This window comes from Tachyglossus aculeatus, chromosome 20, assembly GCF_015852505.1.
Source record: "Tachyglossus aculeatus isolate mTacAcu1 chromosome 20, mTacAcu1.pri, whole genome shotgun sequence".
Taxonomy (NCBI): domain Eukaryota; kingdom Metazoa; phylum Chordata; class Mammalia; order Monotremata; family Tachyglossidae; genus Tachyglossus; species Tachyglossus aculeatus.
The window spans coordinates 32,405,005-32,422,674 of record NC_052085.1 but is presented as its reverse complement, the minus strand read 5'-3'; the positions used below and the strand labels follow the sequence as shown (position 1 = coordinate 32,422,674).

Here is a 17,670-nt window from a genome sequence, read left to right as displayed (position 1 = left end):
CTGACCTCCCTGCCTCCTGTCTCTCCCCACTCCAGTCCATACTTCACTCTGCTGCCCGAATCATTTTCTACAAAGCACTTCAGTCCATGTTTCCCCACTCCTCAAGAACCTCCAGTGGTTTCCCATCCATCTCTGCATCAAACAAAAATTCCTTACCATCTGCTTTAAAGCATTCAATCACCTCGCCCCCTCCCACCTCACCTCAATACTCTCCTTCTACAACGCTACCCACACACTTAACTCCTCTAATACCAATCTACTCACTGTACTTCGATCTCAACTATCTTGCCTCTGACATTTTGCCCATGTTCGGTCTCTGGCCTGGAATGCCCTCCCTCTTCTTATCCGGCAGACAATCACTCTCCCCACCTTCAAAGCAATGCCGTCTTGTGAAAAGATCACAGTCTTGGGAATAGAGAAGCCGGGTTCTAATCCTGGCTCTGCTACTTGCCTGCTATGTGACTTTGGGTAGGACACTGTGCCTCTATGCTTCAGTTCCCACATCTGCAAAAACAGGGATTTCAAAATCTATTTTTCTTCCTACTTAGAATGTGAGGCCCATGTGAGAACTCATCATCTTGTGTCTAACCCAGTGCTTAGTATAGTGCTTGGCCTATAGTAAACACATAAACAAAAACTGTGATATTACTATTACAAGCAATCTCCTGCAAGAGACCTTCCCCAACTAAGCCCCCATTTCCTTTTCTCCCACTCCCTTCTGCATTGCCCTTGCACCCTTTATTCACCCCTTCCTTAGCCCAGCACCTATGTACCCATCCGTAATTTGTTTACTTATATTAATGCCTACTTCCCCCTCTAAACTGTAAACTCGTCATGAGCAGGAAACATATAGCAACACAGTTAAGACTGAACTCTCCCAAGCATTTAATATAGTGCTTTGTACACAGTGAGTGTGCTTTGTACACAGTGAGTGCTCAGTAAATATGATTCATTGATTGATTGGGGGCATTGGGGGTCATTCTCCCTCCAGGCACCTGGGCTCTTTGCATAGGGCCTGGAAATGCAAGCAGTGACAAGTAACACAGCTGCCAGCCACCTCAGGAGCTCTGGTCAGGTATCCCCCAGACGGTCTATCGACCCCTGGGTCAGCCTACAACCTGTCCAGCCCCAGGCTCTGTTTTCGACAGCCACACCAGAATGCTATGCAAACTGAGTGCTAGTCTCCCTTCTGGACACTCACCCTCATGGTTAGGGGTGAACCATCCAAAACCTCTTACTGACTTGCCCCTCCTCATCCCACCTCCCCACAGTAACCCAGCCTAGACCATCCAAAACCCAGCTCTCTCCTCTCCATCCCTGACTCTCCCCAGGGATCCAGCAAGAACATCTGACACCCCTAATTCTCCCCTCTCAATTCCTGACTCTCCCAATGAACCAGCATGGACCATCTGTACGTATTTATTACTCTATTTATTTTACTTGTACATATTTATTCTATTTATTTTATTCTGTTAATATGTTTTGTTTTGTTCTCTGTCTCCCCCTTCTAGACTGTGAGCCCACTGTTGGGTAGGGACCGTCGCTGTATGTTGCCAACTTGTACTTCCCAAGCGCTTAGTACAGTGCTCTGCACACAGTAAGCACTCAATAAATATGATTGAATGAATGAATGAATCTGACACCCCTGACTCTCTTCCCTCCCCATCTTTTTGACTTTTCACCAGGGATCCGCCATGGACTGCCCAACTGCCCTGGACTCCCCCCTTTCTGTCTCTGACTCTCCCTCAGTGGTTCAATCCATCATATTTACTGAGCGCTTACCATGTGCAGATCACAGTACTAAGTGCGTGGGAAAGTACAAGAGAAGTAGAGAAGTAGCATGACAGAGGAAAGAGCACGGGCTTGGGATCCAGAGGTTGTGGATTCTATACCCAGCTCCGCCACTTGTCAGCTGTGTGACTTTGGGCAAGTCATTTACTTCTCTGTGCCTCAGTTCCCTCATCTGTAAAATGGGGAATAAGACTGTGAGCCCCACGTGGGACAACCTGATTACCCTGTATCTATCCCGGTGCTTGGAATAGTGCTTGGCACATAATAAGCGTTTAACAAGTACCATAACTGTTATTACAATTATTATTATTCATTCATTCATTCAATCATATTTATTGAACGCTTACAGTGTGCAGAGCACTGTACTAAGCGCTTGGGAAGTACAAGTTGGCAACATATAGAGACGGTCCCTACTCAACAGAGGGCTCACAGTCTAGAAGGGGGGCATTATTACAACCTAATCATAGAATTGGTAGACACATTCCCTGCCCACGAAGAGCTTTCAATCTAGAGCAGTGCGACATGGACAATTATATGTCCCCTCTGTCGCACTCTTTCTGCTTCCGTATCCTCCAAGCCGGCCCTCTCCTGAGTCCGTCCAGCCTGCAGAGTCCTGACGCTTTCAGTTCATTTCTGAACAGCATCCAGCAGAGTTGTTCTGCTCTGTCCCACTCGCCCATCTTGACCGTAGGGACCGGAGCTGCCAATCCTGGCTTGAGGGTTTTGATGTGACTGGGAAGGGGAGGGAGGGATGGGAGGGGTGCAGTGCTGTGCGGGTCAGGTTTCTCTCTCCGGGAGGAGCCGCGTATCCCGTTAGCCGTGGAGGCGGAGTGAGGGTTGGGGGGTGGGGGAGAGGGGTTGGCCCGTTCCTTGGCGGCCCCCCGCCCACCGCGGCCTTTCTACGTGGCAGGGAGGGGGTTGGGAGCAGGAGCATCCGCGGCCTGGTTCTGGGCCTGGACCCCCCCCCCCCCCCAGGGGAGTGTCCAAGCAGGGCCGGGACAGCGGCCCTGAAACCACATTCCCTAGCAGGCCCTGGAGATATTCAAAGTTCAGCCCCTGCCCAGAGCCCTTGGAGTGGGAGGCGAGGAAGGAGGGAAAAATGGGCATTTGAGGGGGAAGGGCATCCCCTTTCCCGACACAAAACCTTTCCCGTCCGTGGCCCAAATGGTTCAGGTCCATTGAGTCCGAAAGGGAGGCAGGGACTTGAACCTTTCTGGCCTTTCATAAGGTCTCTCTCTCAGATCCAATTCCTTCTTTCTGCCTCCCCGGGGCACATTTGGATTCAGTCATTCAATCATATTTATTGAGCACTTACGGTGTGCAGAGCACTGGACTAAGCGCTTGGGAAGTCCAAGTTGGCAGCATCTAGAGACGGTCCCTACCCAACAGCGGGCTCACAGTCTAGAAGGGGGAGACAGACAACAAAACAAAACACATTAACAAAATAAAATAAGTAGAATAAATATGTACAAATGAAATAATAGAGTGATAAATATGTACAAACATATATACATATATACAGGTGCTGTGGGGAGGGGAAGGAGGTAAGGCGGGGGGATGGGGGGGAGAGGAAGGAGGGGGCTCAGTCTGGGAAGGCCTCCTCATAGAGTGGACATCTGCCCGCTGGCCCCCAGTGACCCTCCTCTTTCCCCACCCCTCTCCTCCATCCCAGTCTTCCAGGGCTGCTTTCTTTCCCACCTCCCCAGCGCACACCTATTTGAAAACAGTCACGGTCTCGGTCGTTCACAATATGGATTACCAGGGACTCCTTCCTCTCCTTTTCTCGTCTGCTTCTTGGCCACTTCGCTGATACTCGAACTTTCACCGAGGCACTTCTTAAAGACCCTCCCCAAGACCTCAGTGTAGGGCTGGGCTCCTTCTGGACACTCTCACTGCAGGAGGGAGGAGGAACTCAAACCAGTCCAACTTGCTGCTTTTTAGCCCTTTCGGGAGAAACAAAATAGGTTTAGGTTATCCGGGAATTTCATTTATCTGCTTTTCCTGCTGCCGATAGAAAATGGATAATTGAGAATTGGTGGCATGTCCCATCTCGAGCCCATCATAGCTCTCTGCCGTGCCGTAATGCTTTGCCATCCCGTAGCTCTCTGCCCCACTATAGGTCACTGCCATGCCATACTTCTCTGCTCCAACAGAAAACAGTCGCAGCAGCGTGAAGAGGTAGAAAACCAAATGGCAGAGGGTCAAGGAGGGAGTTGGGAAGAGGAAGTGGAGACAGTGGATGGGAATGGGAACAGGGAAAGAATAATAATAATGGTATTTGTTAAGCGCTTACTATGTGCAAAGCACTGTGGAGGGAGAGTTGGCTTCCACTTTATAAATCAAATCTGGGAGCCCCAAGCACCCTCACACAGGGTCCTGGGGAGAGGGCTACTGTGGGGATCTTCAGCCTCTGGGGCAACTGGCCAGCAACTCCCAGGGCTAGGAGGTCATCCAGTCCATCCCCCGCCTCCATGCGGAATGCTTCCCAAGTCACCCTGGACGATGGGGATCAGGGAAGAGTGGGGAAGTCTCTTCAGTGTTTTGGATGGCAATAAGAGATTCCCCAACTCTTTGTTTTACCTCCCCTCCAGCGTGATTGCACCCTGACGGGGAAGTCTTCCTTGACCTAACCTAAACCCTTCCGGCTGCAGCGCAGCATTGAGTGTCTTCTTGCTCTGGGTCGGTGGAACCTCACCCTCCTCCGAGTCCTAATTCCCGGTAAAGTCGCCCCGTCTTGCCTCCAGGGCGCTTTTGGAGGCCTGGGACCCTGCCTTTCCCCACCTCCACACGGGCTGGGCTTCCTTCCCCTGGCATTTCTGCGTTGCTCCTGCCTGCCTCGACATGCTCGGGCCTGGGGCTGGTGGTGGGGGTGAGGGTTTGGGGGTGGGGGAGTGTCTCCCCCCTCAGCCTCCTCTTCAGCCTCAATGTTCCTCACACCCAGTCTCAGAAATGGGGGTGGCGATGGGGTCCCGGGGTGAGGAGCTAGCGGAGTCCCAGCAGCCCTAGGCCGGGGATGGGGGCCAGGGAGCTCAGGAGCCCAGAAGCCTGTCTCCCCCCCTCCCTCCCCTCTCCGTCGTGGCTCAGTGGAAAGAACACGGGCTTTGGAGTCAGAGATCATGGGTTCAAATCCCAACTCCGCCACTTGTCAGCTGTGGGACTTTGGGCAAGTCACTTGACTTCTCTGGGCCACAGTTACTTCATCTGTAAAATGGGGATTATGACTGTGAGCCCCATGCGGGACAACCTGATCACCTTGTAACCTCCCCAGCGCTTAGGACAGTGCTTTACACATAGTAAGCGTTTAATGAGTCAGAGATCACGGGTTCAAATCCCAACTCCGCCACTTGTCAGCTGTGGGACTTTGGGCAAGTCACTGGACTTCTCTGGGCCTCAGTTACTTCATCTGTAAAATGGGGATTATGACTGTGAGCCCCATGCGAGACAATCTGATCACCTTGTAACCTCCCCAGCGCTTAGGACAGTGCTTTACACATAGTAAGCGTTTAATGAGTCAGAGATCACGGGTTCAAATCCCAACTCGGTCACTTGTCAGCTGTGGGACTTTGGGCAAGTCACTGGACTTCTCTGGGCCACAGTTACTTCATCTGTAAAATGGGGATTATCATCATCATCATCATCAATCGTATTTATTGAGCGCTTACTATGTGCAGAGCACTGTACTAAGCGCTTGGGAAGTACAAATTGGCAACATATAGAGATAGTCCCTACCCAACAGTGGGCTCACAGTCTATAATGGGGAGACAGAGAACAAAACCAAACATACTAACAAAATAAAATAAATAGAATAGATTATGACTGTAAGTCCCATGCGGGACAACCTGATCACCTTGTAACCTCCCCAGCGCTTAGGACAGTGCTTTACACATAGTAAGCGTTTAATAAATGATATTATTATTATTATTGCGGTCCAGTCCTCACTGGCCGGGAAGTGGCCCTGACTGCCCGGACCCTCGGCCCATCTCCTGTGCCTCGGGGGCTCTCCCGGCCAGGGGAAGGACCGGGCGATAGGACCCAGGAGACCGGGCTGGGGGCAGGGGAGGGGGGTACCATGCGACACGCCGAGACTTGGGCAGGGGCTGGGGCTGGGGCTGGGGCTGGGCAGGGGGCGGGACCCGCCCACTCTATTTGCATCCTCTGGGCCCGACCGACTTTCCAGAAGTTTCTCGCCGAGATTTATATAGCCCGGCGGCCGGCAAGGATCGCCCACCACAACCGGCAACCTCACCCAAGGCAGAGCCCCCCAGCCCCGGCCCCAGTTCAGGTGAGGGGGCAGCCGGGGGGGACGAATCCGAAAAGTGGGCTGGGGGGAGGGGGTTGGCAGGAGGGTGGCACTCCTCTACGTTTCCCCTTCCTCCCGCAACTTTCAGAAACGGAACTTTTTTGGGTAGGGAAAGTTTTCAGCCGGTCCGGGCCTGGCTGGGTTGGATGGGCGGGAGGACGACGCCCGGGCCGGGAAACGGATATCTGGGCTGGGGCAGGGCCGGGGGTCTGCAGGCCTGGGGAGGGGCAGTGGGGTAGTCTGGAAAGAAGGGGTGGCAGATAGAGAGGGGGCCCTGGATCATCATCATCATCATCATCATCAATCGTATTTATTGAGCGCTTACTGTGTGCAGAACACTGTCCTAAGCGCTTGGGAAGTACAAGCTGGCAACATATAGAGACAGTCCTACCCAACAGTGGGCTCACAGTCTAAAAAGGGGGGTTTCGGGGCATGGGCAGAGCCGCGGTGCCCGGGGCCGCCCCGGGCGATGCATTCCTGGCAGGGGCAGGGCCGCAGCTGGGCAGATGTTGGCAGCTGGCGGTGGGGCGGGTGCCCACCGCGGGACGAAGGCCGCTCGGCCCCACCCGGACCGGTCCCGATTGCCCGCGGCCCGTTAATAATAATAATAATAATAATATTGGCATTTGTTAAGCGCTTACTATGTGCAAAGCACTGTTCTAAGCGCTGGGGGGGATACAAAGTGATCAGGTTGTCCCATGTGGGGTTCACAGTCTTAATCCCCATTTTACAGATGAGGTAACTGAGGCTCAGAGAAGTTAAGTGCCTTTAGAGATTCACCTCCCCCGAAACCATCATCATCATCATCAATCGTATTTATTGAGCGCTTACTGTGTGCAGAGCACTGTACTAAGCGCTTGGGAAGTACAAATTGGCAACATATAGAGACAGTCCCTACCCAACAGTGGGCTCACTGTCTAAAAGGACTGTGAAACCAGCCACCCACCCACAACCGGGACCGCGCCTGCGAGTGTGCGTGAGAGAGAAATATCCCGAGGGGCAGGGGAGGAGTGCAGGGATGGGGGGGCGGAGGGTCAGGGAGCATCTCCAGACCTCGGGACAGTGGGGGAGGGCCGGTAATAGGTTGTGGCCCACGCCGGGTTCCCAGTCTAAGCAGGAGGGAGAACGGGAATGATGATAATAACTGTAACAATAATGGTATTCGTTAAGAAGGGGGAGCTGTAGGTGAGGAAACTGAGGCCCAGAGAGGTTGGGTGACTTGCCCCAGCTCACAGAGCAGCCAAGTGGCTTTTGCAGCAGCGGATGTGGACGTGCAATGACCTCAGCTGGTGCTCTGCCCCCCCGCCCCCCCCCCCCATCTTTGAGGTCAGGAAGGAGCCGGGGGAGGGAGGAGTGTAGAGGCCGGTAGACCCTACCCCCGGAGGAATCTCCCAGTTTCCATCCGAGTCCTGGGACCCTCCCGGCCTTCCCAACCCCCACTGGCCCCCGGAGATATGTTCCATCTGGGCTGGGCCGAGGAGGGGGTGGGGAGCAGACCGCAGACCACCCCCAGGCCCTTCTGGTCGATCCAGGCCCCTGGCCCTGTGCCAGCCCCCGCCCTCTCCTCAAGTGACTAAGCCCTGGACGGCGAGGCCTGTTGAAGCCGGGAATAATCCTGATAATAATAATGATGATGGTTTTTGTTAAGCGCTTACTATGTGCAAAGCACTGTTCCAAGCGGTGGGGTATATACAAGTTAGGTTGTCCCACGTGGGGCTCCCAGTCTTGATCCCCATTTTACAGATGAGGTAACTGAGGCACAGAGAAGTGAAGTGACTTGCCCACAGTCACACAGCTTTCAAGTGGCGGAGGAGGGGTTAGAACCCACGATCTCTGACTCCCAAGCCCGTGCTCTTGACACTAAGCCACGCTGCTTCTCTGTGCCCCCGGCCCCCCCCACCATCCCACGACCCCCGGTTTCTAAACTGAGGGCGCCCCCCCGCCCCCCAGGAAAACTACCTCAATTGTCTGTTTCTTTCAGAGTGAAAACGGCAGCCCTGGGCCGCCCCATGAGACAGTGGCAAGGTACCGGCCTCAAAGGGCTCGAATGAAAGCCTGGCCCCCTCCCCGCCACCTCCCCCGGTGCCCCTTCCCCACCCCTCCTGCCTCGGTTTGGGGGCTGGCAGGGAGGGAGGACAGAAACAGAGCCTCCGCGGTGGAGGTCGGAGGGATCTGGGGGTACCCTCTCCCTGCTCTGACTTTTCCAGGGGTCCCAGCCTCCTTTGCTCTGTTTTCTACCCGCTCCCGGCTCCCCCTCCACCTTATGGTCATGGGTTCTAATCCTGCCTCCATCAATTGTCTTTTATGGGACCTTAGGCAAGTCCCTTCACTCCTCTGTGTCTCAGTTACCTCATCTGTAAAATGGGGATTGTGAGCCCCACGTGGGACAGGGACTGTATCCAACCCAATTTGCTTGTATCCACCCCAGCGTTCAGTATAATAATAACGATGACATTTATTAAGAGCTTACTATGTGCAAAGCACTGTTCTAAGCACTGGGGAGGTTACAAGGTGATCGGGTTGTCCCACAGGGGGCTCACAGTCTTAATCCCCATTTTACAGATGAGGTAACTGAGGCCCAGAGAAGTGACTTGCCCAAAGTCACACAGCTGACAATTGGCGGAGCCGGCATTTGAACCCATGACCTCTGACTCCAAAGCCCGGACTCTTTCCACTGAGCCACGCTGCTTCTCTAGTACAGCGCCTGGTGCACTTTTAGACTGTGAGCCCACTGTTGGGTAGGGACTGTCTCTACATGTCGCCAACTTGTACTTCCCAAGCGCTTAGTACAGTGCTCTGCACACAGTAAGCGCTCAATAAATACGATTGATTGATTGATGCACAATAAGCACTTAACAAGTACCGCAGGCGTGGCGTAGTGGCAGGACCACGGGTCTGGTGGGTTCTAATCCCAACTCCGCCACGTGTCTGCTGTGTGACCTGGGGCAAGTCACTTAACTGCTCTGTGCCTCAGTTCCCTCATCTGTAAAATTGGGTTGAAGACTGTGAGCCCTATGTGGGACAACCAGATTACCTTGTAACTACCCCAGCGCTTAGAACAGTGCTTGGCACATAGTAAGGGCTTAACAAATGCCATAATTCTTCTTATTATTATCTTGGCCAGCCGCCCCCCAACCCTTCCTCGCCGGAGACCTCCGAGGCGCAAGGGCGCCCCCTGGCGAGCGACAGCAGTGATTCAGGCCCGTCCCTGCCACGTCACCCGGCCCCGATGGGTGGAGGGTGGATGGGTGGGCAGCACTCCGACGGGGGACAGTTGCCAACATATCACTTGGAGCCTAAAAAAGCCCGATGCTTGCAAATGTGAAGGGTGGGCACCGTGTCCTTGTGGCAGACTGAGCACTTTGCCTAACGCTCTGCCCACAGTAAGCGCTCACTACCCTCCACTTTTAGACTGTGAGCCCACTCTTTTAGACTGCGAGCCCACTGTTGGGTAGGGACTGTCTCTATATGTTGCCAATTTGTACTTCCCAAGCGCTTAGTACAGTGCTCTGCACATAGTAAGCGCTCGATAAATACGAATGATGATGATGATGATGATAGATTGCCTGAGCTGGGCTGTGAGCTGGATAGCTGAATGGCTGTTGTTTCTGCACGTGTTGTCCGTCTTGCTGACACTCTCTGAGCTGGACATGCCCCATCTCAGACCTCGCCTCCCTCCCCCATCTCATTCATTCATTCCTTCATTCAATCGTATTTATTGAGCGCTTACTGTGTGCAGAACACTGTACTAAGCACTTGGGAATCAATCAATCAATCAGTCGTATTTATTGAACGCTTACCGTGTGCAGAGCACTGTACTAAGCGATTGGGAAGTACAAGTCGGCAACATATAGAGACGGTCCCTGCCCAACAACGGGCTCACAGCCTTTCAAGTTCATAGCAAGTGCTGGACAAATACCATAATTAAGAGACCACTGAAGGGCGGGAGATCCGGGGCTCCCGCCACCTCCTATCTCTGCCATGCCCCCGGTGCCCACTCCCCTCTCCACAGCCAGACCAGAAGCCACAGCTGAAGTTTCAGGTCCAAGAGCATAAATTAGTCCCGTGCGGACCCTGCCTGAATAGTAGTAATAATGATAATAGTTTCTGAGAAACTCTTACACTCTGCATCAAGCACTGTGCTAAGTTTTGGGGTAGATAATCAGAGCAGATGCATCCCTGTCCCACCTGGGCCCACAGTCTGAGGGAAAACAGGAGTCTTCTCCCGATTTTACAGATAAAGCTGACCTCAGCCCTCACACATTCTTTCCCATCAGGTATAACTCTGCCCTTTCCTCCCTTACTGACTTCCAGCCCCACTTCCCACACCGAATATTCCTGATTTTAACTCATTCATTCCTTCATTCAATCATATTTATTGAGCGCTTACTGTGCAGAGCACTGTATTAAGCGCTTGGGAAGTACAAGTTGGCAACTCCCTCAGACCCCAAGAACTCCTCCCCACCTCCCCTTCTCTCACCTTTAATGACCTCCCCAACTACTTTGTAGGCAAAATTGAAGGCATCAGGCATGCGCTCTCCCAAATCTCACCACCCCAGCTCCTCTGACCTCTCCCACCATCCACATGCCCATCCTTCCCAGCCTATTTTAGAAAGCCACCCCTTCCAACTCTGTTTCCAACCCCATCCCTCCACACTTTATAAAACAGTTGCACCAACCCTCCTGTCTTCCCTGACTGCCACTCAGATGCTTTCTTCCTTAATAATAAAAATAATGGAATTTATTAAGCACTTACTAGGTGCCAGTCACTGTTCTAAGCTCTGGGGTAGATACAAGGTAATCGGGTTGGACACTGTCGCTGTCCCATAGGTCTCATGGTCTTAATCCCCATTTTACAGATGAGGGAACTGAGGCACAGAGAAGCGAAGTCACTTGCTCAAGGTCAAGCAGCAGACAAGCGGCGGAGCTGGTGTTAAAACCCAGGTCCTTTTGACTCTCAAGCTTTGTGCTCCATCCACAAGGCCACACTACTTCTCTCGCTTTCACATGTGTCCATGGGTCTCCTATCTTTAAACATCCCTCTCTATCCCACTGCACCACTCAGCTCTCTCCCCATCTACCTCCTACCAAACTCCCTGAATGGGTTTATACATCCACTGACTCCTCTTTCTGTCCTCCAACACCCTCCTCCACCCTCTACAATCTAGTTTCCCACCTCCATTCCGCTAAAATGCTCTCTCCAAGGTCACCAATGATCTTCTTGCCAAACCTGACTCAACTCCTTGGTCTTGGCGGCATTTGACACTCTTTGAGGGCAGGGAGGTGGGAAGCTAGATTATATTTACTTACTATTGTACTCTCCCTTAAGTGCTTAGTCAGGACAGTGTTCTATGCACACTGTAAGACCTGAAATACTATTGATGGTTTAATAGGTGAGGAAACTGAGGCTCAGAGAGGCTAAGTGACTTGCCCAAGGTCATCCAATAAGCCAGTGGCAGACCTGGGACTGGAGTCTGCCACTCCAGTTCCAGCTTTCCAGTTCTTTGCTCTTTCTAATTGGGCACCTTCCCCTCCTTGCATCCTTACCCAGGTGGTCTACACTGCCAGCCAGCCAGGGCAGACTGGGAAGTAGTTTGTTCACAAGGCTGAGTCCCTCCTCTCCCCGCTGGGGTTGCCTCCCCCTCCCCAGCTGGGTGACTGCAGGGCAACAAGTACCCTGACACTTCTCTCAGAAACAGGGGCAGAGTAAGATTCAAGATTCAACGGGCTTCTAGACTGTGAGTCCGTTGTTGGGTAGGGATTGTCTCAGTTGGCGAATTGTACTTTCCAAGCGCTTAGTATAGTGCTCTGCACACAGTAAGAGCTCAATAACTATGATTGAATGAATTGAATAAATAAATTCAAAACTTTCTCCTCAGGTGTGGCTGGAGGGCCCCTTCTCCCCTGAGAGCTGTGTTTCTCCTGGTAGTGGGGGGGCCAGATTGGAATCTGCTTCAAAACCAGCCCCTCCCTTGGGACCTCTCTTCCTCGCGTGCCCCCCCCCCCGTCCCCCAACATGGGGCATGTACCTTGGCTGACCTCTTGTTGAGGGGTGTGCTGAGTGTGTGTGGAGGGCAGTTTGTGGGGGCTTTTTTAATATAATGGTAGGTGCTTATAGGTTACCCACTGTAATAAGCACTGTTGTACTTCCCAAGTGCTTAGTACAGTGCTCTGCACACAGTAAGCGCTCAATAAATACGATTGATTGATTGCAGTAGGTACAAACCAATCAGGTTGGACACTGCTCATGTCTCACATGGGGCTCACTCTCTTAATCCCCATTTTACAGGTGAAGGAACTGAGGCACAGAGAAGTGAAGTGCCTAGGCCAGGCTGTTTCTCATGTCCCTGGGGAAGCCAGTGACTCAAGCCTCGGACTTTGTGGTCATCGCAAAACCTGGCTGACTGGGGCTGGGATCTGAGCCCCGACCACTGTGCTGGACCTTTGGGCCATCAGCCCTGGCCCGCTGTTGGGTAGGGACCATCTCTATATGTTGCCAACTTGTACTTCCCAAGCACTTGGTACAGTGCTCTGCACACAGTAGACGCTCAATAAATATGATTGACTGACTGACTGGTCTGTGGCAGGGATATGGGGGAAGCGGTTGCCAGGGTCTAGACTGGCGAGTCTGTACTGTTAAATCAGTGAAAGAGTCTGAGACTCATTAACCCGGCTTTGTGCCTGCTGTCCTGGGGCCCTGTCTGGCAGGAGGGGGATGCAGAGGGCAGGGGTTGTCTGAGCCAGGGGAGACCTTTATCAAAAGGGTCTGAACACCTGGAAAGGAATCTAAGTGGTATTTTGGTTTGCAAAATGGCCAGTCCTGCAGGGCCCCCCTGTCCTGGGCCCGTGAACCACAGGTGTGGCTGAATGGGGCCAGGGCTCAGCCCCATTCTGCAGATGGGAACACTGAGGTGCGGGCCAGGTTCTCAATGGATCTGTTTTCTCTCCTCTGCAGGTACCTGGTGCCCCCACCCCTCAGTGCCATGTGGCTGACCAAGCTTCTCCCCGCTCTCTGCCTCCTGGCAGTTGCCACAACCGCCGCTGAGGTCAAGAAGCCTGGGGCGGCGGCGGCGGCGGGCGGGGCGAAGGCGGCGGCGGGGGGTGGGCCGCTGAGCCCCCAGGCGACGGCCCTGGCCGGGCGGAGCTCCGCACTGGCCTTCGACCTGTACCAGGCACTGGCCGGGGACACAGCTGTGGAGAACATCCTGCTGTCACCCGTGGTCGCGGCCTCGTCACTTGGGCTGGTGTCTCTGGGCGGGCGGGCGGCCACAGCGGCCCAGGCGCGGGCCGTGCTGAGCGCGGGGGCCCTGCGGGATGAGGATGACGTGCACGCCGGCCTGTCCGAGCTGCTCCTGACCCTGAGCAACACCACTGCCCGTAACGTGACCTGGAAGCTGGGCAGCCGGCTCTACGGCCCCAGCTCGGTCAGCTTCGCCGACGACTTCGTTCGCCGCAGCCGCCAACACTACGGCCTGGAGCACTCCAAGATCAGCTTCCGTGACAAACGCAGCGCCCTGCAGTCCATCAACGAGTGGGCGGCCCAGACCACCGGCGGGAAGCTACCAGAGGTCACCAAGGATGTGGAGAGGACAGATGGGGCCCTCATCGTCAACGCCATGTTCTTCAAGCGTGAGTGGCGCTGGGGAGAGAAGTGGGGAGGCGGGGGTGGGCCACGTGGCTGCCACATCGCTGATCTCTCTGCCCCTCCACACCATCAGCACACTGGGACGAGAAATTCCACCACAAGATGGTCGATAACCGAGGATTCATGGTGACCAGATCTTACACTGTGGGCGTCTCCATGATGCACCGGACAGGTAGGGGTGGGAGCGTTGGGGAGGGCAGGACTATAGGGGAAGGGGAGGGGGAAAACGGGGGGTGGGTGAGGGTTCTCTCCTCTGCATGCCCCCCAAGGACACTGTGGCTCAAGGTGGGATACTGATGGCATTTATTAAGCGCTTACTATGTGCAATGCACTGTTCTAAGCGCTGGGGAGGTTACAAGGTGATCAGATTGTCCCACGGGGGGCTCACAGTCTTCATCCCCATTTTTACAGAGGAGGTCACTGAGGCCCAGAGAAGTGAAGTGACTTGCCCAAAGTCACACAGCTGACAAGTGGCGGAGCCGGGATTTGAACCCATGACTTCTGACTCAGTCCCATGTGCCACAGCCACCTCTGGGGTGGAGTCTCTTTCAGAGAACGGGGCCACCGCTGGCCCCCAGACCAACAGACGGCGAGAGGGAGGGGTGTTGATGAAGCAGTGTGGCTTAGTGGAAAGAGCCCGGGCTTGGGATTCAGAAGTAATGGGTTCTAATCCCGGCTCTGCCACTTGTCAGCTGGGTAACCTTGGGCAAGTCACTTAACTTCTCTGGGCCTCAGTTACCTCATCTGTAAAATGGGGATGAAGACTGTGAGCCCCACGTGGGACAACCTGATTACCTTGTATCTACCCCAGCGCTTAGAACAGTGCTTGGCACATAGTAAGCACTTAACAAATATTCATTCAATCGTATTTATTGATCGCTTACTGTGTGCAGAGCACTGTACTAAGCGCTTGGGAAGTACAAGTTGGCAACATATAGAGACGGTCCCTGCCCAGCAACAGGCTCACAGTCTAGAAGGGGGAGACAGACAACAAAACAAAACAAATTATTATTATTATTAGGGGTTGGGGTGGGATGCCATGCCTGGGATGGCCACTAAGGGAGGGGGGGAAATCTGGACTTTTTTTTTTTATGGTCTTTGTTAAAATACCGTAATTTGTTGGAGCCAGAGGAGCAAGGCTGTGAAGGAAGACCCGGGGCTGGGAAAAGTTAAAGTTGGTTGGCCTTTACTGTTTTCTGGGACCATCTGCTAGTGATTTGGCAGGGACCCCTCACCCCTGTACCTCTTCCACCCCTTCCCTGTGACGGCCGTGACCCGGCTCAGACCCCTCACCCTGGTAAACGACAATTCACAACACCCTGTCCTGCCCTGTCCCAGCCTGGGGTCCCAACCTCATCCCAGAGTCCTGCTCTGTCCCATCTTGGGATCCTGTCCCCTGTCCTGGGGTTCCACACCCACCCCATCTGCTGTCCCGCCCCCAGGCCTATACAACTACTACGATGACGAGGCAGAGAAGCTGCAGATCGTGGAGATGCCGTTGGCCCACAAGCTGTCCAGCCTCATCATCATCATGCCGCATCACGTGGAGCCCCTGGCCCGGCTGGAGAAGCTGCTGAGCCGGGACCAGCTGCAGGCCTGGGAGGGCAAGCTGCAGAGGAAAGCCGTGGCTATCTCCCTGCCCAAGGGTGTGGTGGAGGTGACCCATGACCTGCAGGTGAGGGTCCTGATGAGAGACTGGCTTTAAGGGCCCACAAATGAGGACCTCACAGGGTTGCCTGGGGACCCCCAGCCTGAGCTGGGTACTGGGAAGGGACATGGGGAGGAGGAGGCTTGGTCGCAGCCCTTGAGGGACTGCCAGCCAGGGGAGAGACATGACCCACCCACATGCATGCATACACACACGCATGCCAAAAACATGGAAGTTTGTAAGATCAGTAAACACAGGGCCAGGTTTGCAGTCCCAGTTCAAACCCTGACTTAGTGGGGAGGTTTGCAGGGGAGTGGGGAGGGAAGGGCTTTGAGGCAGGATTGTAGATGAGGGAAGGGAGGGTCAAGACCAGGGTAAAGTCACCTGCCTCACCCCCTTCTCCATCCCTACCTTCTCAGAAACACTTGGCTGGCCTGGGGCTGAGTGAGGCAGTGGACAAGAACAAGGCTGACCTGTCCAAGATCTCGGGCAAGAAGGACCTGTACCTGGCCAGCGTCTTCCATGCCACCGCGTTTGAGTGGGACACGGAGGGCAACCCTTTCGACGCCGACATCTATGGGCGTGAGGAGCTGCGCAATCCCAAGCTGTTCTACGCTGACCATCCATTCATCTTTATCATCAAGGACCGCCAGAGCGGCTCCCTCCTCTTCATCGGCCGCCTCGTCCGCCCGAAGGGAGACAAGATGCGAGATGAACTGTAGGGGCCATCGGTTGGGGGTGGGGTGGGGGGGCATGAGAACTCATGGGTGCTAAGGGAGGGTGGCATGGCACATGTGAACTAATGGGTGCTGGGGGGGAGGGTGGGTTTTCACTGGGACCAGACTCTCTCTCCACTACCTGTTACTTACCAAAGTTTGCGGGAAGGGCTGAGCACCATTCCCTAGGATGTTGGGGGCGGGGAGGGCATTTTGAAGAGGCTTGGTTCGGAGCCCTGGACTTATCTGATCAGTGAGGGGGTGGGGGGATCCCCATACCCCCCACTTTCAGGGGCCTCAGCTAAGGTGTGTGACTGGAGCCAAGAATCTGCAGCCCCTGCACCCTGTCCCCAGGGGCCAGCCATGGAGTGTTCCCCCCACCCCTGGCTCTGCTCCTGCCTGGACCCCTGGAAACCTGCACTGACTCCCCTTACGGGTCTGAGGGGGGCCGGGGCTCGCGTCACTTGCATCCACGGGCGGGAGGGGGGAGGAGGGAGGCCCTCATTCCTGTTGGTAAAATTTTTGCAATAAAACTTTTTTTCTGTGAACTTGGTGAGAATTTGTATTCCAGGATGGGTCACCTGAAGAGAGCGGCCCCATGATCCCCATCCCTAGCCGGGTGAGGCTATTGCTATCAGATGGTGGTTAAGCCCACAAGTCAGACTTGGGCTAGGGGACAGATCAGGACACTGGCTCAGACTGTCCTAGGCTAGGGCAGAGTGTAGGCCTGAAGCCCAGACACCCCCCAACACCCAGGTTAGATCTCCCACGGATCTAGGACCAGGCTTTTGGAATGACCCAAAATCAACTTCCTCAGTTTCTGCACAGCTCTATCCCTCCCTCCCTCCTGACCCTCTTCCCCAACCAGCACAATTCCTGCCCCTCTTTCCTCTTTCCTCCCCCATAGCCCTGCCCTGCCCCTCTTCCCAGGGACCTCCTTCCTCCTCACACTCCCAGAGAAACAGCCGGCAACATTTATGGGTTCCTGGGATCACTAGCTAGATGCAGAATAGCCAGTGCCTGCCTTCAGGGAGTCTTCAATCCAACTAGGGACATAAGCAGGCCCAGATCATGTGCCCATGGCAATCCTAGGGAGACATACACCCCTAGGAATAGCAGAAGCAGGGAAAAATGAATACAACACATCCTACTGAGGGTTGCTCAGAGGACTTAAACAGTGCCACTGGTTGACCTGAGTGTTGGAGCCGGGTTGGGACAGCCAACGCAGGGATCAGGGGGCACAGAGGTTGAGGTACGGGGCCTGCTAGCAGCGGGGCAAGGCAAAAACCATGAGAAGCAGCGTTGCCTAGTGGATAGAGCATAGGCCTGGGAGCCTAAAGGACCCGAGTTCTAATTCCATTTCCGCACTAGTCTCTGACACGTGTCTGCTGGGTAACCTTGAGCAAGTCATTTAACTTCTGTGCCTCAGTTACAGCATCTGCAAAATGGAGATTAGGAATGTGAGTCCCATGTAGGATATGGACTATGTCCAACCTGCATAGCTTGTATCTACCCCAGTGCTAAGTACAGTCCCTGGCACAAAGTAAGTGACTAACAAATTCTATAAAGG

General features: G+C 54.1%; 1 protein-coding gene across 2 annotated transcripts; it reads left to right on the top strand.

Annotated features, from left to right (window-relative positions):
* The first annotated feature begins 5,968 nt into the window (after window positions 1-5,968).
* Window positions 5,969-16,116, top strand: SERPINH1 (serpin family H member 1). 2 transcript variants are annotated; one of them, XM_038761879.1, is made up of 5 exons: window positions 5,969-6,073; window positions 13,047-13,720; window positions 13,810-13,908; window positions 15,179-15,411; window positions 15,804-16,116. In XM_038761879.1, the coding sequence occupies exons 2-5, from the start codon at window positions 13,075-13,077 to the stop codon at window positions 16,104-16,106; spliced, it is 1,281 nt and encodes a 426-aa protein (XP_038617807.1). In that variant the 5' UTR covers window positions 5,969-6,073; window positions 13,047-13,074; the 3' UTR covers window positions 16,107-16,116. The 2 variants fall into 2 exon arrangements, with proteins under 2 accessions (XP_038617807.1, XP_038617808.1); XM_038761880.1 differs by lacking the exon at window positions 5,969-6,073 and adding an exon at window positions 8,072-8,116.
* The last annotated feature ends 1,554 nt before the right edge of the window (window positions 16,117-17,670 follow it).

What these genes read in the sequence shown, in the direction of transcription:
- SERPINH1 (XM_038761879.1), top strand. Translation starts at nt 13,075, where the DNA reads ATGTGGCTGACCAAGCTTCTCCCCGCTCTCTGCCTCCTGGCAGTTGCC. An exon ending in CTCCATGATGCACCGGACAG is followed by an intron (nt 13,909 to 15,178) that starts GTAGGGGTGGGA and finishes TCCCGCCCCCAG; the next exon opens with GCCTATACAACTACTACGAT. An exon ending in AGGTGACCCATGACCTGCAG is followed by an intron (nt 15,412 to 15,803) that starts GTGAGGGTCCTG and finishes CTACCTTCTCAG; the next exon opens with AAACACTTGGCTGGCCTGGG.